Raw genomic sequence first — 26,077 nt, 5'->3', positions numbered from 1 at the left:
ACAGGTGGAGAGGGGAGGTTAAAAAAAAGAAAGAAAGAAAGAAAATGACACAAAGGCTATGGAACCTGAGTGTCACAGGATTGCCTAATTTTATTAAAACAAAATTACCACTTTTGTTTCTTTTTGGAGGACAATTTTCAAAGCTCTGTTGCCTAGTAGAGCACAAACTTACTTTGAACCGTATTTAAATTCACCTCTATTTAGGGTTTGTATGAGCCACACACTGTGGTAAGTGTGCTAGCTCATTTACCCCTCACAACACTATGGGCTAGGTACCATTATTATCCCAAATTTATAGACCAAGAAGCTGCAACTCGGAGAAGATGGAATAGCACAAGGTAACGCAGTTAATGGAGTGCTGAAAATTCAGACTTTGATCTGAATCCAAAGATATACTCAATCAGGCTCGGTTGCCTGTAAGAAAGAGGTCACAGGGCCCTTGGTAGAAATAGTACTTGAGCCTGCAAATGAACACACACACTGCACACTTCAGGTAGTTTGTTCCCATAGTTCGCCCACCTCCGAGGCCGCCACCACCATACTGTGCAAAGAGAGGGCTGCGACAGCCTGCCTCGATGTAACGTCTCTCCCTATTCCCAGTTCTCTTAGCTGCTCCCAAGCTTTCTGGGTCAATCTTTCTGTGACATACATATGTCTGTGAAAGATCCCAAATAGGATTCACATTCTGTGTCCATTTCTCTCTATTCCTCATTCTCTGATTGGTTCCATTTATTATATTGTAAGTTCCTGGAAGGAGAAAATAATTGCTTCCATCTCTTTCATCACCTTTCTTTATCAGGTGTGATGAATGAACATGGATGAATGAACAGTATTAAATTAGGTATACTTGAACATAAGAGAAATTTCTTTGCAAAACAAAATGTCTTTGTATGCTTAGAGTTTTCTAAGCCCTGTGTTTCATAAAACAATAAAAGAAATTCCTTATTAGCACACTATAGGGAAGATGAGACATTGAACTCTGCAGAATTGCCCAATTTTTTGTCATTACTAAACTAATTTTTGAAAAACAATATATCTGCCCAATATGGATGATTGGCTTATAAACTACTACAATTTGAAATGCGGCAATGACCATCCTCCTCGATTTCCATTTCAAAATTCTACCTCCTGTGAGAAAAAGAGAGAAAGCAGAGGAAAAACATGAACTGTATCTTACAAAACCAGATGACTACTAAATGCATATCATCTGGTTCCCAATTAATCCTTTCTTCAAATACAAATATTTACTATTTGGAATAAATTGTACCATTCCTTCTTGGAGATTTTCATGTCATCTTTATATGAATTATTTTAGCCAATTTTACATACAACTTAGTCAAATTCTTAAACCCTTTTTATGGCAGATCTGAATTTTAGCATGATAACTAGCCTTTGTTAACTGAGCAGTTGCTGTTGTCATTTTCAATTATAACTTTCAAAGCCTTTGGATCAGTGGTGCTAGACCTGTTTCCTGCGCTGGCAGCATCTCTATCAGGTGAATTCTAGAGACCTTACTTCTCATCACAACCCCCATAAACCCAACCTCTTCCTCCTGCTGGTTATGCTCCTTCTTCAAAAGTTACCTAATTCTGTAATCCTAATTGCTGATCAATTCCTTTGGGAGGGAAAACAATTTATAAATGTAATTTAAATCTGAAATAATTACTCTGAAATAGTCTAGCTCAATTAAATCTCACAAACTGTGTTACAGATGGTATTAAGCCAGATTTGCAAATGAGGAAACTGGGGTATGCAGAAGCTAAGAAACTTGTCTGTAACTATATAACTAGGAAATAATGACCAGACATTTAGATCAATGGTTTGCCTTATTCTAAAGTCCATGTTAATTACTGTTTATTTTATTTTTAAATTATTTTAGGCAGGGACTTTACTTCAAATTCCTAGTACTGAGAGTTAGGAAATTGTTCAAGAAAAGTGTAGGGGATCCCGGTAATTTACTTACAAAAGAAATGTAGCATGTGACTATGGTGGCCTTTTAACAAATGAATTGGGGTTCTTCCTAATGAAGTAACCAGGATCAGACAGGTGCCCATTTAAATAGCACACATGAAGTCTGAATTCTTACTCTTTCTCTTTTGGTGTGGTAGAGGAAAGGACATTTTTTTGTTCCAGTGACTGTTACTCCCTCCACATACAAAAGTGCTGAATCTGAAAAGAGATGGGACATCGCTGAATTTTAACAAGGGTGATTTAAGCCAGTGCTGATGTTTTGGGGCATCTAATGTGAGTCTGAGATAAGTATTTACCAGGATGTGTTGTACAAGTCACCAGAGGATGATATCATGGAAAAACCCAGTACACAATCAGAAAGATCAAACCTTCTTTCAGTCTCTCCTGCTCAGCACTTAATGAATTCAGTGCCCTGGGCTAGAACTTAGGTAATGGGAGCACAAACCAGGTCGTTATGTGTCATTTCTACTGGAGGATAATGCATGAAACATCGTGTGATCTTCTCTAAGTGGAGCACAGAGCCACTTGCGCAGCCATTAGTTTGAGTGCAAGGATGAAAGGTAGGAAGCAGAGGCTGAGGCACAACCCACAGTGTAGTGGACTGTTTCTCTCCTGGCCCTGATGTGGTGACAGGCCATCGCCCACTGCCCCGCCCATTCTCAATATACCAGCCCTACCAATGTAAGCAAATACTTCAGGATGCCTCCTTTCGAGATAAAACCGTATGCACTTGACTTCAAAGCTGAGAATGGAAATAATTCATTTCCTAAATGTGAGTGCTGGCATACCTACACAAAGTTTTGTAACTGGTAAGCCAAACATCCCCAAGAGCTTAAGATAGAAAGTTATTCAAACATATTCTGAGATAGTGAAAATTAAAGACTAATCTATCGCCACATGGAAACTGCTATCTGACATCATCTTCTATGCCTCATCCTTCCTATAAAAAGGCTCTGAGGACACTTACTTTCTTCCTTAAAAGGTCAATCTGTTTGGATTAGCGTTCATGTTCCATTTATTTCAACTTTTATTAGTTCATACTTTTCCCCATCAATGTAGATCATTAAACAAGTGATAAGTTTAAATTTTACATTATTTCTGTTCTTCTGAGAGTAACGGTGACTATTATTAACATTACCTCACATTTGCATGTTACTTTCATGTCCTCTAGAGGCCACTGGGACCCAGCCCTCGACTTCCAAACCAACTTCTCTCCTCCCTCAAGTCTCAGGGCTGTGGCATCTACGGTAGTTGCCAATCTGATTTGGGTTGACAATAGAAGAACCAGAATCTTTTTTTCTTGGAATAAGAGAACTGAGTAATGAATGTTCATTAATTGGGGGTAAAACATTGATTGAGGCAGCTAGAAAGACCTTGTGGCGCCACTGAAGTACAAAAAGAGAGGCATTCAAAGGTGGCATGGAAAGCAAAGATGACCCTCCTGGAAGTGGTAAATGTTCAGACAGGTATCTAAGAAGCTTACCTCTCTGGAGGATTTTAGAAATAAGAATGGGGGCATGGATTTGTAGTCCTGCTTCAAGGTAAGGGAATACACAAGGTGATTTCTCGTGGGACCTAGCAGTCCTGTGATTCATCAATGGTGCTTAAAAAGCAAAACCATGAAAGAAGGAGAGCTGTTGCATCAATCTAAATCAAGGCTTACCTGTACTTTATCATTTTTTTAACTGCTAATCTCTCCCCGCATTTTCATAGGACCTATCACAGTAGGACATACCCTCCACAATTACTTTGACAAACAACTGTGTCAGTACTTAGGTTTTTAGTCTCTTTCAAAGCACTCAATTTTGACATTGAAAAATAGCAGAAACTGATTCCTAAAGCTCTGGACTACAGTGATAGATTTGGGGAGTTGATTTAGCTGAGTGGATTTCCATATATCAGCCCTTGGCTAACTTTCCTGAGCAAGTGCCTACAGGCAGTAAACTCTCAGTGGAAAGTTAGATAAATGCAATAAAAACAATAGTCATATCATGTTGACTTTCCTGCCATGTACCCTGTAAAAAAGATAGCAGGTTTAAAAGCAAAATCTTTTTTTTATTTTTTTAATGAGCGTTACTTACAGGAAAAAATTCTGCCCAGAGATGTGAAATTTCACATAGTGAAGCACAAACAGAAGCACTAACAATCTGAGAGCCTCTGTCATGATACCTAAACTATACAGATATTCGTGTTCATGGATGGCAACTTGTTCTAACTTATAATTTCACACATCAAAATGGGCTCAGTGTTCAACAATAAGAAGAGGAATAGTAACCTCAGACATAATTATATAAAAAATACTTTAGTATGTTAAGCAGAAAAAGGCAAAATATAAGATTTTATACACATATATGTTTTGTTGTAGGTTTTAAAATATTTGCATATGGATAAAGATAATTTGGGGATCTATGAAAATTAGAATGTTGTCTTAGCTCACTTCAGATCAAATGATACACACAGACTGAAAGTAAAGGGATGGGGAAAAGATATTTTATGAAAGTAGAAATGAAAATAAATAAATAAAAAGGCTGGAGAAGCAAAACTTATACCAGACAAAATAGACTTTAAAACAAAAGCCGTAACAAGTGACAAAGCAGGACTCAATAATCCTACTTCTGGGTAATTATCCAAAGAAACCCAAAACGCTACTTCAAGGGGACATGTGCATCCATATGTTCATTGCAGTTATTATTTACAATGACCAAGCTGTGGAGGCAGCCTGGGTGTCTGTCAATGAATGAATGGATAAAGAGGTGGTACATGTATGCAGTGGAATATTGATTGGCCATGGAAGGGAATGGGTTCTCGCCATCTGGATGGACCTGGAGGATATTGTGCTGAGCGGAGTATGTCAGACAGAAAAAGAGACGCAATGTGATCTCACTTATATGTGGAATCTAAAGAACAACGAACAAAGCAGAAACAAACAAAAAAAAGAATATTGTCTTAGGATTCTAAGATGATATTTTTGGTCCCATTTTCAACATACATATGTACATATAAATGCACACACACACATACATATTTGACATAAAAAATGAACATTTTTTCAAAATTCAGTCTAGTACATTCTGGTTTCAGAATAGGTTTGTTTTTTGAAGTTCTGTACCACAAGTTACAAGAAAATGGGGAGTAAACCCATGTGATTCCCCCTTCATTCCTTTCTCTGCTCCTAAGACCTCTGCCCCCTACCATACACACACATTGAATGAGATTCCATTTTAACTTTTATTCAGCTGACGAGTTATCCTTTTCCTTTTCCCAGGATAGTTTGCCCTAGAAATTTTCCCATAGATTATCCCAGAAAAGCATTCAGTATTTTCCCTTAAGAAATGAGAAAGTAGGAAGGTCAAAATAGTTCACCACTTAAAAATAAGACTTAAAACACACCTGCAGTACACTGTGGGATTTGAGGGGTGCGCCTTCACACCTGTCTTATGTCACCGGGAAAGTGAGAAATCTGGAAAGGGCTAAGAAAAGCTGTGTGGCTGAAATAAAATCTTGACTGGCAAAGAGAAGTTTTTGTGGCGAATGTTTCCAGGCCCTACAAAAGAATGGGGTAAAATAATATGATAAAGACTTCTACCTTGGGTTAATGCAGCAGAAACTATATTGTTAAAAGGCTTTCATCACCTTTGAGATGCCATCGCACAATCATATTGATCCGAAATACTTCCTTGAAGCATGGATTTGAAAACACTTGCATTTTTAATGGCAGCTGAGTTCTGTCTCAAGTAGCCATCGAATTTCTGTTCCCCTCTCCTGTCACCACAGGAAACTCTTGGTGGCTGGCAGGTTTGCACCATTGCAATAAAATCTAGTAAACTTTGGATATTTGACTAATATCTGAATCCCACCTGAGCATCTTCCCAGGAAGAGTGTGAGGCTCTGGGGAGAACGAACTAGCCAGTCATTTCTATAAGACCTTTGGCCTGCTTCTGACAGCTAAGGAGACCTGACTTCCTGCCTGGCACCAGAAGCTCAGGGACTAAGACTTCACAGTCTTTACTGTCACTTTCTAAATCACCGTTTCAAAGAGTGACAGAGGATACCTTCTTGATGGGGAAAAGCCATGTTATGGCTGAAAAGAATAAAAGCGTATAACCTCCTTCTTGGTAGATGTGGAAAAACAAATCATCAGTTACTGAACAAGAAAAATAAATACTGTGATGCAGCTAATTTCATACCGAAAAACTAAAAAGAACTTATTTATGAGCTTGCTATTATTGCCTTTTCAGTGCAAGTTCAGGTCTGTTTGTAAATGCCAACTTTGAATAATTCAAAAATGTGTGTGAAATCAGTTCCATGAAACCTACAGTGTACGGAAAGCAGAGAAAGGGTGGCCTACTTCGTGTAAGGCCTATGATTTCCTCTTTTCATATTGATTGAACACAGTTGCAGAGCAGACTCATGGAACAAACAGGGTCTCTGCAGTCAGGTAGAACTGATTCAAACTGCCTCTGCCATCCATGAACTATGCAAACTTGGAGAAGTCAGCTAACCTCTCATTGCTTTAATTTCCTTAGGCAGAAGATGGAAAATACAAAACCTCATCACAGTGTTAATTATACCTCAATTACAAATCAAAAGAAACCTCCTCACATAATATTATAATAAGATGCAGTACATGAAAACACCCTAAACTTATAAGCATGCGATGAATATTTCCTTTCCTCTTTTTCCTTCTTCTACACTGTTGGGCTATTATAATTTACACAATAACTCATAAATTGTATTACTTAAATTTCTTACTACCTCTTTAAAATACAAAGACCGTATTTCTTGATAGAGACAAAATGCGTAAAGCTTAAATCATGTGCCATAAAATATTTTCTTACAGCATAGTCCAGCAAAATGCAACAGAAATATTTTTTGCCATTCATAGACAGTTATTTTTAGCATAATTATTTAAAAATTCAACTACTTTGATGGTTTCCAATGCCTGGCAATCCAAAAAACTTTTAGACCATGTGACTTCAACTCTTTATGCTGCCATTGGGCTATTTAGTCTGTGAGACCTATGACAAGCTATAGTTAATAAGTTTTCCGTGATGTCTAAAGTAACAATATTAACATGCCGTTGTGAGTTAAATTAATTTTGTTTTGTGCACTGGCCTGCATAAGCGTGAATGACATTTAGAAATATGATCAGGCAGTAGCTGAGAAAGAGCCAAGTGGCAAGGCAAAATGGGATGCACTCACTAGAGCGGGCAGCCAGCTGCGGGTGCAGGAAGAGGGGTGCAGGATATGACAGCAGACGTAGTGGGGGGTGTTTCAGTTCATTTTGGCTTTTACAAAAATTCCTGAAAAGAGATTTTTGTCTTTAGAGAAACTCAAGATGTTTGATATCTTGCCTCCCTGTTTGGAAATGAAAGAGCATCTCCGGCTAATCTCTGATTTCAAGTGTCTTCAAACCACAGATTTTTTTTTCTGCTTGTAACAGGCAGCTGATTGGTAATAGCTTTTGAGTGGATGACCATCAAGCGGCATTTTAAAGTCCTAATGGTGGAGCTTTTTTCAGAGACCTCTTCAGAATCCCTGCCACACACCCTGCCAACGACACAGAGAAATGTGCTGTCTGTAAACAATTAAGAGATACAGGTTGAATCTAGAAGGAAAATAAGATGACTCAGGGATCAGATGGCTGAAGTGGCTAGTATAGTATCTTGTCTTTTTCTATTTGAGCTCTAATATTGTAAGTGTTGCAACCAGAATTCAAGTGATGAGGAAATTAAACATTTCCCTACTAAGGTGGTCACTATAGATAGGAACTATAGACTAGTTTATATTATATAGAAATAGATTAGATTAGATTATAGTAACAGGAACTATATAATAATCTAACAAGGCTGTGTACCTCCTCGTACTATAAGCTAGACAAATTACTCTAGGCCACATCCGTTAGTAATAAGCCTTACATTTCTTTCAGGTATCTGTTAGCACATTTTTCTTTTTTCTGTCTGCTTAGAAGTACTATTGCCATGCCACCCAATTTTTAAACTTGTATATAAAAGTTCCTCTATTTTAATAAAATTAAGAGCACTGTATTCTGGTCTGTACATATTTTTTAATATCCACAACCATCCCACATGACATGGAAGTATTCTTATCCCCATTTTACACAGGAAAAGTGGAGGGACTCCCCACAGTCATGTGACTGTTAAGTTACAGAGTCTTTACGTATTTTAACTCAGGTCAATCTGACTCCAAAGCTTATGCTCCAGGTGATACATAACTACAAAGACCCTGCTCTGTTTCTTTCCAGCAATCAATCCATTGTATGTGCTAACTGCACATGTTAGTAGCTGTGAGTTCTGTACCTTCTGAGTTTAATTATCTCAAATGAAAACATGCCAGCAAAGGAAAAAGCTCCATTGTGGAAAATTTTTCATTAATCTGATGATCCCACTCGACAAATATACATCTACAGATCATTCTGTGCTGGGCTCTGGTGATACCAAGATGAATTAGACATTGTTTCTCCACTCCGGGAGTTCATAGCTGATGAGAAAGGAATGAGTTCAAAATGGATGACCAGAATGTGAATTTGAAGTGGATTATAAAGGATGATTAGGAATTCAGCAGGTTGATCATAAGGCTTTCCAAGCAGAGGAAGCAGGGTTAGCATTTGGAACTTTTAGGGAACAAAATACCCAGATATGGTTAGGATCTAGTACCGTGAGAGGAAAATAACTGGGGTGAGGCAGGACCAGAAAAATAAATAAGGGTAATATTTTAGGGCCTTGAATGTGGGAATTAACATTTTATTCTCATAGCTGGGAGCCAGAAAGATATGAAAGTTGCCAGTGGCAGCGTCAGTTTTGTGCTTTAGGAAGTTGATACATTGGCAATACAAGGATGAATTTCAGGCTGTTGCCTCCATTTTGAAGGGTGTTGCCGAGTCTATGAAATTATATGGCAGTGAAAATAAAAACTCCAACTCGAAAAGGGTTTTAAGAAATAGATTTAAAGAACTTTGTTACCATTTAGAGAGAGGGATGAGGGGCAGAGAACCATTAGAAATTACTCTGTTTTAGCTTGGTTGACTGAGAAATGAGCCAACAAGGCAATAAATGAAATTACAGAAAATTGCACTAATTTTAAAGAAAAACAGTTCTATTTTGGACATGTCGATTAAAACAGAGTTCATTTTCATTTAAGATCATATTTATACCCTCTTTTTCCCCCACTACAAGTTATTTAATTTAAATGCTTTATATATAGTATCAATGTTCTCCTGAATTGTATCATACCTACATTTACTAGCACTGCTTCATTTTTTCAATTCCATTATCTTCCTACTAGTCTAGTAGAAAGTAGGAAGTATTTTCCTAACTTGCTCATAAATAAAGCCAAAAATCATACACTTTTTCCAAAAAAAAAGAAAAATCTTCCGAAGGGAAAAAAAGTCCTGAAGAACAGAAAATGGCCATTACTTTTACTCCAGTTTATGCTGGTCCATTTTCAGTCTTCCTCATGAATTTCTTCATTTCTATTTCAACTCATCCCAGTTAGTGCTAGATGTAATAAACCACAACAACCCTCATCCAAGCTCAAGGCACTGAGGGATTGAGTTGGGGAGGGGGGGGAGGGGGAACAAAATCCAAACTACGTTTACCCAAGTGTAGGATTCAGTGGACCTCGACTCTGAGAGACCTACTGTGTGGGGAGACCCGGAGCCTGCAAGTGTGGTGAGATACACATCTGCACACAGACACCTTACCAGGCCCCCCTCTTGGCTGTCCCTGACTATTCTGTCCCTGATTCTTCCAAGAGCAACCTAGTAAGAGGGTTAACTTAGAGTGATGTGTCTATATAAACGTTCACATGGCATTAGCCTTCCATTAATTACTACAACAAAATGTGAGTGTCTATTACATGCCAGGCACTGTACACGGCACAAGCTGAGTAGGAAACACACAAAGATGGATAAAATACGATTTTTTAAAGGAAGCATTTTTAATTGTATATGAATAGAAATACTACTATACTTAAATAATAAAATAACTAGCATGCATTGTGCACCTACCATGTTCTAGGCACTGTTTTTTCTTTTTTTCTTTTTTTCGGCATTGCTCTAAGCACTTATATATCTCATTTAATCATCACAACTTGTTGAGATTAGTACTATCATTACCCTCATTTTATACAGTTAGGAAACTGAAGCTTAGGGAAATGAAACTAGCTGTCCAAGTTCACCTAGCTAGTAAGTGGCAAACCAGGGGTTCAAATTTAGGTCTCTGACTTCAGCTCTACATATAGCCCAACGGGTCCCTCAGTGAGACCATCTGTATCCACTAACGAGAAGGGAGAATATAGCACTACTCACTTGTTTTGAGAAGGTGACTTGCTTTCATATTTTTCTAATTCACTGCTTAAAATTTCTTGCATGTATCCTCTCATTTGCAAAGTTTAGCCTTCTGGTTTTTTTTCTTATTTGACCTCACAAAGTCCCTGTAAGGGGAGAGGAATACATTTTATTATCCCTTCTGATTCAAGGCGATGTAATACATCTCCTTTTAGTCAATGTATTTAACTCTGGCAACCTCAGAAATGTAAAGGAAAGTCAGGGAGCTTGTGTTTGAATATGCTTCTGCTCCTCTGAGAAACCCTTTTCATCTCAACAGTCTGCAGATGAAAGACCTTGAGACGGTCATTCAGGAATTATAGCCTGCTGATTCCTGTGCATTCAAGACGACCTGGAAGCAATTACAAATTGTTTAACAGATGATGCATAATATTAGAGATGAAGAATCTGGCTGCGAACACTTACACCAGGGAAATCCTGCCATGTGATTTTTTTTCAGTTCAGCACCCTGTGCTAAGGGGATCTTAATGACACATTGTTAAATACTATCAAATTATGATCCAATATTAAAAGAAAATTAAAATTTCAGAAGTTTCACCACATAGAAGAAAGAACATGGACGTTGATGCTTAATAGACCTGTATTCCACGTTTAAATAACCATGTGATCTTAAGAGAGCTCCTTCATAGGGCCAAGCCTCAATTTGTCTTGGAGATAATGATAACCTACCTTTTATGGCTGTGAAGATATCAAATAAGTCATATGAAGTACCCAACACATAGCAGTTGATCCATAAATGACAGCCTGTTATCAATAACTACTAATGTTTATTGAGCACTTACTATGTGCCAAATTCTGTTGTATACACTGCAAGTATATTAACTGTTTAATCCTCACAATGATCCCTTGATTTGGGTCCTTTGGTCATTCTTATTTTACTAACAAGGATACAAATTCCCACAAAGGTAAAGAATATTCCCAGGTCACACAGCTAGTAAATGACAAGCCAAGATTTGATTACAGCAGTCTCATTGCAGTCTTAACCATGGCACTAACTGTCATTAAAATCATTTTTGAGAACCTAGTATCTTTTAGGAATACAGACTTAACTTTCAGTCTGTTTTCTTTTCTTGATGTACCTTATCATCTGTAACCACAGTAAACTTTCTCAATGATCCATGGAAAAATGACCCCAACTTATTTCTGTAAGCTGTTCAATTTTACCCTCAGGCACAATTGAGGAATATTCTTAATTTATAAGAGAAATACCTTCTTTCAGAAAGCTTTCCCACCTAACTCTACCATTCTCACCTATAAGTGACATCATTGGCTCATTTCTCTACCTGTAAGGCACTCTAGATAAATTGAGAAGTAGTCATTCCAATACTGCAGTTTTTTACACTTTTTGTGATTTTTTTTCCTTAAGCTTAAACCTACAAGACTCTTCTATCTTAGCATCTCACAAAAATAGTCATTTGTATCTATGATTCATCTCCTTCAGCCAAATGGTTTTAAATATTCAAGGACTCTGACAGCCTAAAGGCCTTTTTCACATAATGCAATTTTATACATATTCTTTTCAGCATCAAATTCAAAATGCTGCCCCTTAGGTATCACAAGTTCTTTCCCCTAGTTGAGAGATATTTGCGGGAGAGAGGTCATCTGAAATTTGTGTAATTTTTTAATGGTTTTTTTTGTTCATTTATTTGCCAAACATTAATATGCATTTCAAAGGAATGGAAATAAGGATTACCTCAGGCTCTTAATTTGTCCCTTTGTAGAATTTATTGAACAACAGTGGTTACTACTTTTCTGAGGTAGAAATCCACAGAAATCAGCAAACTTCTTTAAGGTACTGTATTGGTAAACATGCTTTTATGGGATTTTATAAGTGGTAAAGTTCTCTTTTTAAAAAATTTTATTACTGATCTCCACTAATAAGATGTCACATACTAAAATCATAGATAAAACAAAACCCTAATAAAATGATAAAGGTCATATGGTAAAATTGACCAGAAATGTATGGACCAGTTCTCGTTTACGTTTTCTAGAAACTTACTAAATTTCCTTCATAAAAATATGATGCTCAAAAGCCAGACTGCCACTACAAATAAGGTGGAAAATTATCCAGGTTTAAAATACCTCAGGTTATAATTGCATAACACATGCTTTTTATAAAAAATTATTCCAGTATTCATTTCTCATAAAAATCTGTGATGTCCTTTACATAACTGAAAAACCCCTGACATCTCAGCAGGGTCACTCCAGCTGCAAGTGTGAACACATACAAAATGAAGCCAATGAAACATACCTATGTGTTTTCTTTGTCTGAAGAGCATGGCTTCCCTTCAAATTCCCATCATACTTATTTGCGGATAAACTATATTTTTGCACCTCGCAATTCAGTGACATCCACATTTCCATGCAAGGGACCATTGAATTCCCTAATGATGTTCTGATTTTTCTTAACAGTGAACACCAGTGAACTTTCCCCTAGGCAAACCAGATGGAAACTAAATTGTTTCTGCAAAATGAACAATTTGTGAAATCTTGGCAAATTGAATTCCAAATATACTTCGGGATGATCTTGACTTCCTCTGTTAATTCTGCCACAACATGTAATGTGTTTAAGGCCTACATGAGAAATACACTAATTAGTTGCATAACCTTTAGGTAGAAATGAATGAGAAGATCACCATGGAAAGATGAAAGTCAGAAACTCTGAAAAAGAAGTAATATGCAAATAGGACAGCTTCGCTAAGAAACTGAGGTTAATGTAGGGGAGATTAGAGATGTTTGTGATTACCTTTAAATTGGTGATCTATTCTGTGAAGGCGGTAACTAAAGTTAAGCAAATTTCTTCAAGTCAGTTGTATAACAAAGAAGAAAATCTAAATTCAAATTCCTAAACTATATGCCTTTAATTTGCTGCTCCATATACTCTCCTCTATATCAGAAAACTAATTAAATGGACTGTGCATGAGAAAGATTGTTTCTATTACCCGGAATCTAATTATATTATTTTCCCAGTGACACTAGGAAACTATCAAGTAAATGCAACATGCTTGAGGCACAAAAAATGGACTGTACTTTCTTTTTTAGCTCAAGTAAAGAAGTCTTAGAATTCTCCTAGCATTCCCTCTATAGAGGGTTCTAATTCCCCTGGATATGACTAAAATGCCCATAGTCATAATTGGGATTTATAAGTATAAATTCAGAAATTCAAATATTCTACCTCAGCTATTATGTCATCAAGTAATGAGGGGTCTTTTGCATCTTTACAAGATCCAGCCATAGCTAAATCTAAATTTAAAGTGGGTTTGTTTGCATCTTTACAAGATCCAGCCACTCAATGTCTAAAGAAAATAATGAGGCAAAGGGAGTAGGGGAAACTGCTTAAAAATGGTTAGTCTACTGATACTAAACTAGCAAGAAAAATATTAGTACCTTTCATGTACAGAACAGATTTAGTATTATAAAGCTCTTGTCTACCTTTGATTTCATTTTATCCTCACCATTTCTTTATTATAAAAAGTAGTTGATTATATATAAATCTAATTTCAATTTCTCTCCAATCATCAAACAGCGTCTGTTCCCAATGTTACTCATATATCATTTTTAAAACCTATTCAGTCCTCCCAAGTCATTATTGGTTTCTCTTTGCCGCTTTTGTATTTTTATCCTGTCTGTTCTCCCAATGATCTGTATACATTGTCCTTGCCATGTCTACTCTCCCACAAAACTTGATCCCCAAAATCCTACTTCCTTTCTTTTTGCTTTGAATAAAATATACGTATATATGATATCTTAACTCTAAAGAAAATTTCATTATCAGCTTTGTGCTAGACACAGTTGTTGTTTTTTCTATCACTAGTTCATAGAGCATAGATTTTCTTTTTCTTCCTCATAGTCTTTTTTTTCTCCTCCTCTTTATAGGGGTGCTTCCGGCCTACGAGGCAGGAACCTAACAAAGAACCAGATGTTTCCTCCTTTACTCTGCTGTGAGCCTCTCAGAAGGCAGAACTTATGATTTCTGTCATTTAACCCAAAATCCTTATCGCAGATGACTTTTCCCCATAGTCTTGACCAACGAATGCCAAACTTTTCTTACTACTGCACAAAAACTAAGAATTGCCATTTTTCCTCTGTCCTATGTCTTTCATACAGTAAGACATGGTGTCTCTTGACCTGTAACTTTATATTGACCTTTAGCCATAGGGCAGATGTGGGGTTAGGGAAAGCTGATTAAAATATAGGCCTTGTTTAATGAAAGAGAGATATAGGTGAACAGACATCTAGAGGGTAACACTATACAAACACTATACGAATACTAAGAGTTTGGAAAGGTGCCATGGAAACACAAAGAGGAAAGAAGGGTCAAACTCTCATGAGAATGGTCAGGGAAAGACTCAGTTGAGATGGCACACGAGAAATAAGTAAGAGTCCAAGAGAAAAACAAAGGGAGGTTATACCAGGCAAAGGAAGCAGCATGTTTAAAATTTAGAAGCCACAAGACAGTATGGTGCAATCAAAAACATGCAAGTAGTAGTTCTCCTTGTTCTATTTCTTGCAACCCCAAATAAATGTGTTTTCACATAGTAATGTTTCTGCTGTATAAATGTACATCTCCTTCGATAATTCTTTGTATAATACTTTCACCATTTTCCTTCTTATGTCCACGGCCTTTATCCTCTACTCTGGTAGCATCTTCATAGGTTGCGCTGTATATTTTCAAAAATCTTTTCAAGTGAAACCACCCTTTCCAAGTCTGTCAGAAGGGCAGTCATGTTTAGTCTGGATCCTCCCATTTCTGCCATCTTAACTGTTCTTGCTCCTGAAGATTAGGAGAGCCAGGAACATTAACAAAGCTGGTCTCTTTCTTTCCCACTACAGACTCACGCTCGCACATCTAACCCAGGGTCTCCCTCTCCAACTATCCATTTCCCCCTCTGTGTGGTGTTCTTCCTCTACTGATGAGTAGCAAGAACCCCAAGTTAACCCCTTCAAGAGTATAAATTTCCCTCTTACTGTAAAGTACTTATATTTTATTGCAAAATCTCATTGTGCTTCCAAATCGTGGCACTCTGTCTTTTATATTACGTAGTCCTACCGCAAGCAGTGCTTTCTCTATAGCTATGTGGTTTTCTTAGGCCTCCAAATCCCTATAAATTAGCCCGTTTTCTAGTCTTACTGTGATGCAATTGACTATCTGCTTTCTTTCTGGGATCTAATCCCTCCTCTTGCCTCATACTCTCCTGTATTCTCCCCCCCCCGCCCCCGAACTTGGATCTCATCTATAGAAAACCTGTTATTTTTGTCTTTTGTGGCCTTTCCTTGCATTAGGTTCTCTAGGGACTCTTCTTTATTCCCAATCCTTTCTTTATTCCTCTCTGGACTTCAAACATACGCTTCTCTTCTTGGGTAGTGGTTTTCCTTTCCTCTGCAAGAGCCATCTTCTCCAGGCATTTTTATCTTGTTCTTCCTCTCTCTGACAAGCTTATCTAAATTTCGGCTGTACCTTCAAATCCATTTTTGAAGAATTATAAATAATATGTAACATGTAACACTAATATTTTCTTCCATTTGATCAATTGTTATTTCCTCCATCAACCCCAAGAGTACCCAATGGCAACCTTTTCAAGTGGCCATCTCCCCACAAATATATTCCTTCCTTTCTTGTTCTTTCTGCTCATATGATTTGTTGACACACATATAAAGGACATTGCTGGCTGTTTCAACAGCAGCCAGAAGGCATCTCTGATCTGGATTAAAAACAACCAGAATGTAGAGTGCCCCTGCGCCTCTCAAACGTTTTTTATTTCACACTTCTCCATTTCCCTAGCCTAATGCCAAATCTCTCTACCGCTGTTAATGGAACTTCAGCACATTGTAGTATTCTTTTTTTTTTTTTTTCAATGAAATTGCTTTATGACCTATATCCCCTGTTTCAGTCCTGAAGAGAACTAACAGTCTTTAGCTTTAGCTTGGGGAAATCACCACAGTGCCTGGTGCTTTTCCTTCCGTTAGAGTCTACGAAATATATCCATTTTCTCTGTCATCTGAGGTTCACATCAAACTCTTTATTTCTGTGGATTTGAATTACTGAAAATACGTCTCCTGAGTTCTTCCCAATTGAACTAATAATTAGGGTCCCACCACATAGTCCCTCACTAGGCAACAGCTCTCATCCTTATGAAGTGAATCCACAGAAAGACCTTTTTCAAAATCCTCCCACTGCTTTCCTCACCATTCCGAGTTTTTTATTTTCCTTACCTTCTCTCTTCCTTCTGTCCTCTTTCTAATAGAAGATAAATAGACAAACGAGCTTCTCCTTTACTTTCCTCCTCAAGTTTCTTTTCTCCCCCTCTATCCCTTTCCCTGTTTTCCCACTGCCTTGCCTCCCGAACTCCAACTCTTCAGGGATTTTGTTGTTGTTGTTGTTTCCTGTTTTTTCTCTTTTTCCAAGACTCTTATTTGCAATGGACAGAACCCATGACCAAATGAAACCAGAGTGGAGAAGCTGCGTTGGCCTCTCTGAACTCCATAGCCTTGCTTTTTAGTAGCCCTTCTCTCCTTACCAGCTTCTGTGTGACTTGCCTAAGTCTATACCATCCTCTCTTTATCACCTTCTTTTTGGGTTTTTACTCCATGATTTTGAGCTCCCTTTGGTTCACAGAAGGGTCTCGTGTAATCCTCACATAATGATGAAGCAGGTATTAATTATCTGTTTTAATGGTACAGGAAGAACTTGCTTACGATGCCCCCCATGAGCTGGTTAGTGGCAGAACTCAGGTCTGCTGAGCAGTCACCCTCTCCTCTTTTTACCCAGCCCTCCCTGTGGAGAAAAAGAATCTTCCTGGGGCAATGACATCTCCTAATTCTGTGACATCTCCATTCTCTCCCAATTCCCTCTTGGTCACCATCATCCCAATCCTAAAAAGAGAAATGTATTCTCTAGAAAGAACAGCACCCTGGCTTCTGAGTTCTCTTTCAAAACCCTATTCCCCCATAGTTTGCTCTCAATTTAGTTAGGATGCTACAGAGTGACAGAAGGTCAGGCTATAAACTCTTTGCAGTTGTTGGCTTGATGAGTAAAAATTTAATGCTGCTCTATCAGTAAGTGTATGTGGAATTCATTCAAATGTACATCTTGTGCACTAGAGATGACACTTCTCAGGGTTCAAAGTGCCAAACAATGCCTTTCAAGGATTATTTGGCATCATTTGTCATGAATGCTACAGGATCAATGACCCACCTTTGGACATAATATTTCTTTACAATGTTTCCTTTACATCTGCATAAGTCGAATCTACATTTTTATTTAGAAATATGTGTTACCCATATTTCAAAATTACTTGGTATCCACAAGAAGATAACACAGTTTCCCATAATCCAAATAACTATTTGGAAGAGGCCCCTTTACCTCAGAGCCTCAAAGTCACATGAGGACAAGAAAACAGAGTATTTCAAATTCTAGGACAGAAAATCAAGGACATGTAGTTGATAGAGGAAGAATGTTAACTGGACAAAGCAACTTGGTAAAGGTTTGTCTTTGGATACCTTCCACAAATTGTTCTCCATTATTTCCCTCTCTCCTCTTCACATGTCCTCATAAAATTGGTCATTTACCAGGATCCTATTAAAGCCCTCTACTAACTAAAAGCAGCATCCCAAACTATGGGGGTCTATACACACCATCTTCCCCATTTTTGCCCATCTCCATTCAAGATAAATCTTCCATAACCCAAGAAACTTGTCAACTAAAATTTAATACCATGATGGCTTGCCATGTCATCCACTAGGGGGCAAAACAGTATTCCATATTATTTTAAAGGACTCCTAGAGATGTAGAGCTTTAGTGAAGGGAATGAAGGGTGGAATTTCAGGCACCACGGCATGCTACAGCATGAGGAGTCTTGACAAAAAAATTTCTGGGACTCACTTTCCAGTCCGCATTCTGTTCACATTCCCCTACCTGCACTCAAAACTCACCTAATATGAAATTAAGTACAACAAATTCCTCTACCTTCTCCCTAACGCTCCTTCATAATATATGTTTCTATAATGGCACTTACCATTTTATGTTGAAGTTTTGTTTTTATGCCTGCTCTCCCCAGCACAGAATAAGTTTCTTACTAGCAAGAACAAGTTTTAATGATCCCTGTTCCCAGTACCTTGCACCATGACTGACATTGAAAACACAATATAAGGGCTTAATAAGCTGAATTAATGAAGTATAAAACTAAGTGTTGCTCGTTTTCTATAAACCACACAAAATGAAATGAAATGAATCAGTAATAGTACTTTTGGAAACACCATTTAGAATTCATTCATTTATTTGTATTATTGTCAGGCTAGGTTACAGTAACAAATAGACCCAAACATGTGATGATTCGGCCAAAGAGAAACTTATTTCTTGCTCACTCAACAGTACAAGGTGGTACCACATTGGCAGGTAGGGCTCTGCTTTCCTACCGGAACCATTCAGAAATCTGGCTGATTGAACCTCTGCCATCTTCAGTATGTGGATTCCAAAGTCATTGTCTGCCGTAGGAGAGAGAAAAAGATCATAGGAAGGAGTTTGGGGGAGTGGTGCACATCACTTCTCGCTAGTAGTTTCTGCCAGAGTGAGCATTCATTCTTTGACTCAATGAAAGTGTACTAATCATCTCCTATGTGCCTGGTACTATGCACATAGAAGACAAGGTACCATACAAACATGATCAAATTCATAGACGTGAGATACAATCCACTCATCACACAAATCAATACATGCCTGCGTCACATGGCTACAGTTACTGTACGTGATTATAACACATGATTACTATAACCAATATCTCAAAGGAAGAGTTCAGGGAGCCACTAAATATATAAAAGGGCCTTATTTAGTCTGGTAAGTCAGGTAAGTGTTCTCCAAATAAGTGAACTTTGAGGTGAGGCCTGAAAGATGAGTACAATTCACATGACATATTTAATGATATGAAAAAAAAACACTGATATGATTGGAGCACAGAGGGGAAAGCAGCATAAGATGAGGATAAGGAGTAAGCAGGTACCAGACCTTGGAGACTATCATAACTGATGGTAAAGACGTGGCTCTTTATCCCAAGACAGACAGAAGACCTACTTGAGGATTGTATTTGTTATGAAAAAGGTGACTCTAACCACTGTATTTTAAGAGTAAATTCAAGGAGATTAAGAGATTATTGGAATAATGCAGATAACAGATTATTGGATTAGGGTGGTAAGTAGTCTAATATTGGAATATTAGAGATTTATTTGTTAGGGACAGAAACAAGTAAACCCACTTGAGAAATTACTAATAGATTAAATCATAACTCTAATGAAGTCAAAGGTCAATGATAATGCCCAGTTTTCTGGTTTGAGTACTAATTGGAGGCTGGTACCAATCACTGAAATAGAATGAACCAGTTTGTGAGAAAGATCGTCAATTCAGTTTTTGGCTCTAAAATGTGTATGAAATATTTTAATGTGGACATGATGGGCAGTTGGATGTATAAGTCTGGAGCACAGATAAAAGGTCTTAACTGAAGATACAAATTTTGGAATCCCTTCTAGATTGTAATTAAAGCTGTAGACTGGGATAATATTAGTTTACGAAGGAAAGAAATGGACTAGGACTAAATCTTGGGAAAGGAGACGAAGAATGGGTGGCCAGAGGCAGATAAATCAAGAAAGCACTGTATTAGACAATCCAAGGAAGAGAGGGAAGTCAACAAATTCTGCTGAGAGTTCAGGTTAATGAGACCTGAAAAAACATTTGGCTTACTAAGATGGATGTAGCAAACACTCCTATAGTACATTTGATGTGCCAGGCACTCTTCTAAATACCTTACTTTGCCTGACATTTTGCTTTCCTTATTTGGTTCATTGGGTTTGTATGCTTTATTGTGTCCCAGTGTCTAGAACAGCGCCTGGCACATAGGAAGTGCCCAATAAATATCCTGTTCATAAATATCCCAATTAATATTCACTGTTTTATGAACAAACAGTGAGTTAATGCCCATGCTTCTGTCCAGTGCTCTTCCCGTCACTCTGTTCTGCACTTTCCTCTTACTATTAATAGGCATTTTGATTTTCTGTTTTCATCATTCTTATTTTGATCATTTCAGATTATCCATTTTTCTGTTGTTAAATATTATTTCTAATAGGACTACAGGTGTATAACAATCAAAATAGACATTAAAAATATCATGAAGAAATTCTGAAGCTCTAAATCAAATAGAAGTCCCCCTTTAATTAAATTAGGTAAATTTTACACTTATACAAAATAACTTGGTTTAAGCGTTTAGGGACTTTGCATGTGCATTCCTGTGCCTAGAACATTCTTGCCCTCTTCTTCATGGGGCTCACATTGACTCTTCCTGCTGAATCTTCACATCTCAGCTCAGGTACCAGCTCTTCCAGGACACTTATATGTCACCTACCCCCCCCACCCACCCACCCATATACACACTAGTTCTGGTTAAAAGGGGAGAGCCCGAGATTTGTCTCAAAGCTACATTTGCATGGCAAGCACATTAGTTTTACAAAGAATATGCATCTGGCGTGGCTGATGAAATTGATAATGTCTATCGGGGATATAAATCTCCAACTACTGGCCTCCTTTCGTCAGTCTGATTACTAGACCCAGCAAAGTTTCAACCTTCTCTACTTTGCTCCCATAGCATTTGTGCCACTTATATGGTTCAGGGAACACATTATATTGTGTTTCTTTATCTAAATCTGTCTCTCCTCTATATTCCGAACTTCTTAAAATCATCTTATTCACTAGGTATAGAGGGAGCCTAGACTAGAACATGGTAGAGTCCCTGGTGAAACTAAATATATGTTTAATGAGAAATGAATGAACAATGGAATGAATACAAAGTGAATGGATTATAGAGTATCCTCACAAAATACTTATTCAAAGACATAACATGCTGTCTCCTTCACCTGAACAACTTACTGTATGCTCTGGCCTAATGTGTGCATTAGGCCAGAGTCAGTCTTTTTTGCTTGGGTACATCCACAGCAACATTTCACACTGTGACCATCTGGACCATTAGATGTAAATACCGATTTGGCAGATACTTCAGGGATATGAGAGTAGTTGTGGGAATAAAATGAATTTCAAAGATACTACCACACAAAGGACATATTTAACACCATTCTGTTATTAAAATTAAAAACCTGACCTTGTCTGTCTTATAAATAAAAAACATGTTAGGTTTTTGTGTTTTGTTTTGTTTTTTTTTTCACAAATAGAGAATATGCATAGTCGGGATTTTATTTTGATAGGTTATTGGATTGCCATTTGTTTATTTGTCACCTCTTAATAGATTCCCAACCTCAGAGAAAAATCCTCTACTCCGAAAATCTATTGCCAATTTAAAACAGAAAAATCCTAAGATTAACATAAATAGAATATGTCCTTTTAAAATGTCACAGCATTAAGTCAATTCAGGTACCTGTTTAAAACTCATTCAAAAGTACAGCATTTCCACCAAGCATGTGAACTTAGCCCCATTTGCAAAGGTCATTAAGTGAACCCCTCTTTTTATATATAAAACAATGCATGGTGTTATAGAAACCATCATATAAATATTCATTTTAAATCAAACTTTTATTTATCCATTAGATATGACCTCTGTTCTAATACCTATGTGCTTTTCAAAAAGGAATGGTATTGCTGTAGTCGTCTATTAAATCATTAATTTCTGTCTACTCTATTTAGTGGCTGCTTGAAAAAAAAATAATGGAATTATCAAGCAGCTCAGAACAAAGGTGCTTTCTGATTGTCAGCTCCATATTGTAAAAAAGCAGGTTAATTTCTCCGAATCTCACAGTTGGAGCTTTCTAACACTAACTGGCAGTTTCCACCTAGCTATCAAGGCAATTGGCTAAAATAAATTATACATAAATTTGAAATTCCTAATAGTAATAAGGCCCCTTCATGAGATAATCACACCAGCAAAAGTGCTCATCTGTCAGCTGCAACTCTACAGGGTCTTTGAATTATCTTACAAAATCTACATTTCCAGAAATGTTTTCATTTCTAGTTTTATGATAGGGCTAACGTGGCATTGAAAATGGAATATCCATGTGGGTGGTCAGTTGAAATATTAGTCATTCCAATCTGACAGTAAAAAAAAACTCAAAACTCAAAACTTTGATTTTGAGTCAAAGGACCTTGCTTCATTCAGTTCCACACTGAGAAACCTATGTAACCTTAGTAACCTTTGAGTCTTAAAGTCTTCATTTATAAAACGGACATAACAGTATCTACTTCACAGGGCTGTTATGGAGAAAACTAGACAGAATTACCAAGGAGCAGTACAGATCTGACATGCAGATTTGGGTATCATCTTCCTACATAAATTTTCCAAGAACTACTTTCGTTTCCCATTGCCATAACCCCACTAAAGGAAAAGGTTTTTAAAATTTAGAAAATCTTCGTTTCTAGAACTTTAGAGTGATAGATAAAATGTTTAATACTAAATCTTTATATTATTATCCAATCAAATTTCTTCCAAACTGACATGTGAAAATTATGAAATAAGAGTTTGATGTGAAACTCTCCACATAAAACTTTCAGATCGTTCTGAGGATGAATGGATAAATAAATGTGGTCCATCCACACAATGGAACACTATTCAGCCTTAAAAACAAGGAAAATTCTGACGCAGGCTATAATGTCAGTCAGCCCTGAGAATTTTATGCTGAGTGAAATAAACCAGACACAAAAGGAAAGAGCAAATTAAAAAAACAAAAACAAAAAAACTTTCAGATCATTCTAATCCTTCTATGTAGATGACAAAAGATACAGTAAAACTTCCACATGCTAAAACCATACTCTAGTGCATCACCATCTAATCAAATGTCCTAAACCAATGAATCGAGGACAGATTTAGCATGTAATGGAAGAAAGTTGTCCCATTCTCAAACTTTTCATTTTAGAAAATTATTAAAGCTGATTTTTAAAGAATTAGAGAAAGCATATACTTATACCTTAGGTAGTTACAACGCAGAAAATGTAATGAACAAGATAAAGGTTCATATGAATTGAATAGGTTCCTCGCATCTTTCTAGAAAATTAGTTTTTCCCTATCTGCCTGATGCCATAAAAGACACAAATTCCAGAAAAAAACAGTGACTAGCTTTCAAATGGCTTACAGATCCAGAAGTAATACTATTTTAAAACACTGAAAAGTAACTTCCATTGATTAATATAAAAAGTACATGTTTAATTTAGCATACCAATTATGATAATTTTATAAGCAAATGAAATTTTACATGTCCAAATTTCTAAATTAGGTAAATGTAGATCTGTAAAGGGTGCTAAAATAAGTATTTTTTCATATTTCTCTTTCTCTCATATTTTCTTGTTCACACACTCATTCTTCCTCCAACCCATAGCTTTAAAATTACAGGTACTTTACATATTTCTCCTACTTGAGGTGTGTTTTTCAAACTCTATAATTGCTCTCTTCTAAAGCTAAATATTATGTAAAACCTTAAAATTCCCTATCCATCACAGATTGAATAAAAAGATACTAAAAGATAGGCAAGTTGGGGCATTTCTTTGTTTAAAACAATTGAGATGCCCATAAATTAATTGTGGAATTAAATGATAGGCCACAAAGAGAAGTGTCATTTAAGAGAGAACAGTCATGTCTAAAATGCCTAATTAGAACTGTTACAATAACCTGGTTCTGCAACAGAGTGAGTTCCCCAGGGAAAGTATTGTGGCGAAAAGACAGAATCCTGCAAAACGAACCCTCCTCTTCATGAGCATTTTTTTAACAGAAATTGTGTTCATTTACATTTCTCTTATAATATTCAGATGAATTTGTCTACACTTTGTATTAATTTCTATGATATTGACTCTCATTCTGGTGTTCAAAGACTGTGAAAAGTAATTTATTCCACTAGATTCTCCTGATGGGTGAATTAATTTGTAGGGGTGAATAGGCACTTCTGGTGAAGTTAGCAAGTTAGAAGTCACTATTATCTATACTAATGGAAAAGCGTTATGACCTACATCACTCAAAATGGGATATTACCTAAAATTGCCATTTATTTGCTTTTTCGAATAGTGTAGAAAGTGAATTCAGGCAAGGACCCTGTCTTTAAGGAGTTTACAGTCATGTAGGAAAACTAAGACATGTGCACAATAAGACAAAAAAAGAACGTCCTTAGTAACATAAGATGGGTAAGATCTATGAGCATTCAAGGAATGAGAGAATTGGGGCTATAAATTCACATGGTGATGTTTTCAAAAAAGCATTATTTAAGGAAAAAGAGTTTTCTCTCTCTCTCTCTCTCTCTCTCTCTCTCACACACACACACACACACACACACACAGAATATATTAGTTCTCACCTATAGATAAATCATAGAACAGGTGATTGATTACCTTTTCTTTCTTTAAAGGTGGATATACTGAGTACCCTAAAAAAGGAATTACATTTCCTTAAATTGTTAAATTACATCTAGGCAGTTATTTCCACAGTGGAGACACTGGCTCATTTAACATACGTGAAGTTATAGATAAGGCCAAACACAGTCATAGTAAGAGTAGAACATGAGACGACATTAGGCTACGGTCTTCTGTGCGTCATTCCTGTATTAAAAGTCTATGCAGAAGTCTGACACAACCATTACCTTCTTTGGATTCAGAGGTCAACCTGTTTTTGCAGGAGGGGTGGGAGCAATAAGCAACCAACCCTCATTTACCATATGCCTAATTTCCTGGGTCAGAAAGCAGTCTAGAGTCTCCAGCATCTCCCACCACATCTCTCTCATGCGTATAAATATGAATGCTAAAGTTCTAATACCATGGTTCTTAACTAGTTATCCCAAAGAGTAAGATACTTAAGGTCGGAGAACCCATCGCAGTCCTTTCTGAAAAACAAATAAATAAATAAAAGTTCTATATACCATCATTTTAAACTGACTCATCTGTTCAGAAATGCCTGAGTACAGGACTGGTGAATGTGCTTTGGGCCTAAAACACGGTACCAGTGAAATAACATGAGGGACTGTGGGATGCTCTGTTTTATATTACTATGTATGGGTTTTCCAAACTGCCACTTAGATTTTTACAAATATTAGGATAAGGAAAAAGAACTCCCTTGAAATGAATAAAACTGAAAGTGCAAAAATTTACTTTGTTGCCTTTCATGTACTAAAAAGTCAGAATTTGTCGTCAATAAATAGAATATAGTGGAACACAAATAAAAGTCTTTTTCCCCAAAATCTAAAGTATTAATTATAATCCTATTTGAAATGCAAAGAGACAAAAATGCAGGTAGGGTTGGTTTTACTACAAAAGTGTTAGGCTCCTTTCAAAAGTATTTAATAAAGTTATGAAAATTTTATTCTAAGAAAGTCATCTTGGGCTCATTTCCTGAACTGTTGAATTATGGATATATTTTGACGAATGTTAAAGTACAAAAGAGCTGTTTATAAACTGAAAAGGGTTACAGTCAGTCTTAATGATACCTTGGTAAATGAAAGACCACTGGATAAACGACAACGAACCTAAGAGTTTTCAAATTCTGTCATAATCCTCCTCCTGAGGAATTTACAGTGCATATGTACAAACTATATTCACCTTTACCTGAAAAGTTACTTAAACCTTCATATTGGATTTCACAGCAAGAGAAATTGGGTGATATCTGCTTCTCCCTTCGCTATGTACCTACGGCTGGCAAACTGACGGTTGTCATTCTGGAGGCAAAGAACCTGAAGAAGATGGATGTAGGGGGCTTATCTGGTAAGTCTGTGATGTTT

The 26,077-nt window shown here is 36.9% G+C and overlaps 1 protein-coding gene across 3 annotated transcripts in view; it reads left to right on the top strand.

Annotated features, from left to right (window-relative positions):
• The window catches only part of SYT1 (synaptotagmin 1), a 505,880-nt gene that overhangs the window by 390,349 nt on the left and 89,454 nt on the right, over positions 1-26,077 (top strand). For all 3 annotated transcript variants that reach the window (XM_074325375.1, XM_074325377.1, XM_074325376.1), the window contains one exon: positions 25,943-26,060. In XM_074325375.1, coding sequence (XP_074181476.1) covers positions 25,943-26,060 — 118 coding nt within the window. The remainder of the gene's footprint in view (positions 1-25,942; positions 26,061-26,077) is intronic.

This window comes from Rhinolophus sinicus, linkage group LG02, assembly GCF_036562045.2.
Source record: "Rhinolophus sinicus isolate RSC01 linkage group LG02, ASM3656204v1, whole genome shotgun sequence".
NCBI lineage: Eukaryota > Metazoa > Chordata > Mammalia > Chiroptera > Rhinolophidae > Rhinolophus > Rhinolophus sinicus.
This window is presented reverse-complemented; position numbering and strand designations above follow the sequence as displayed.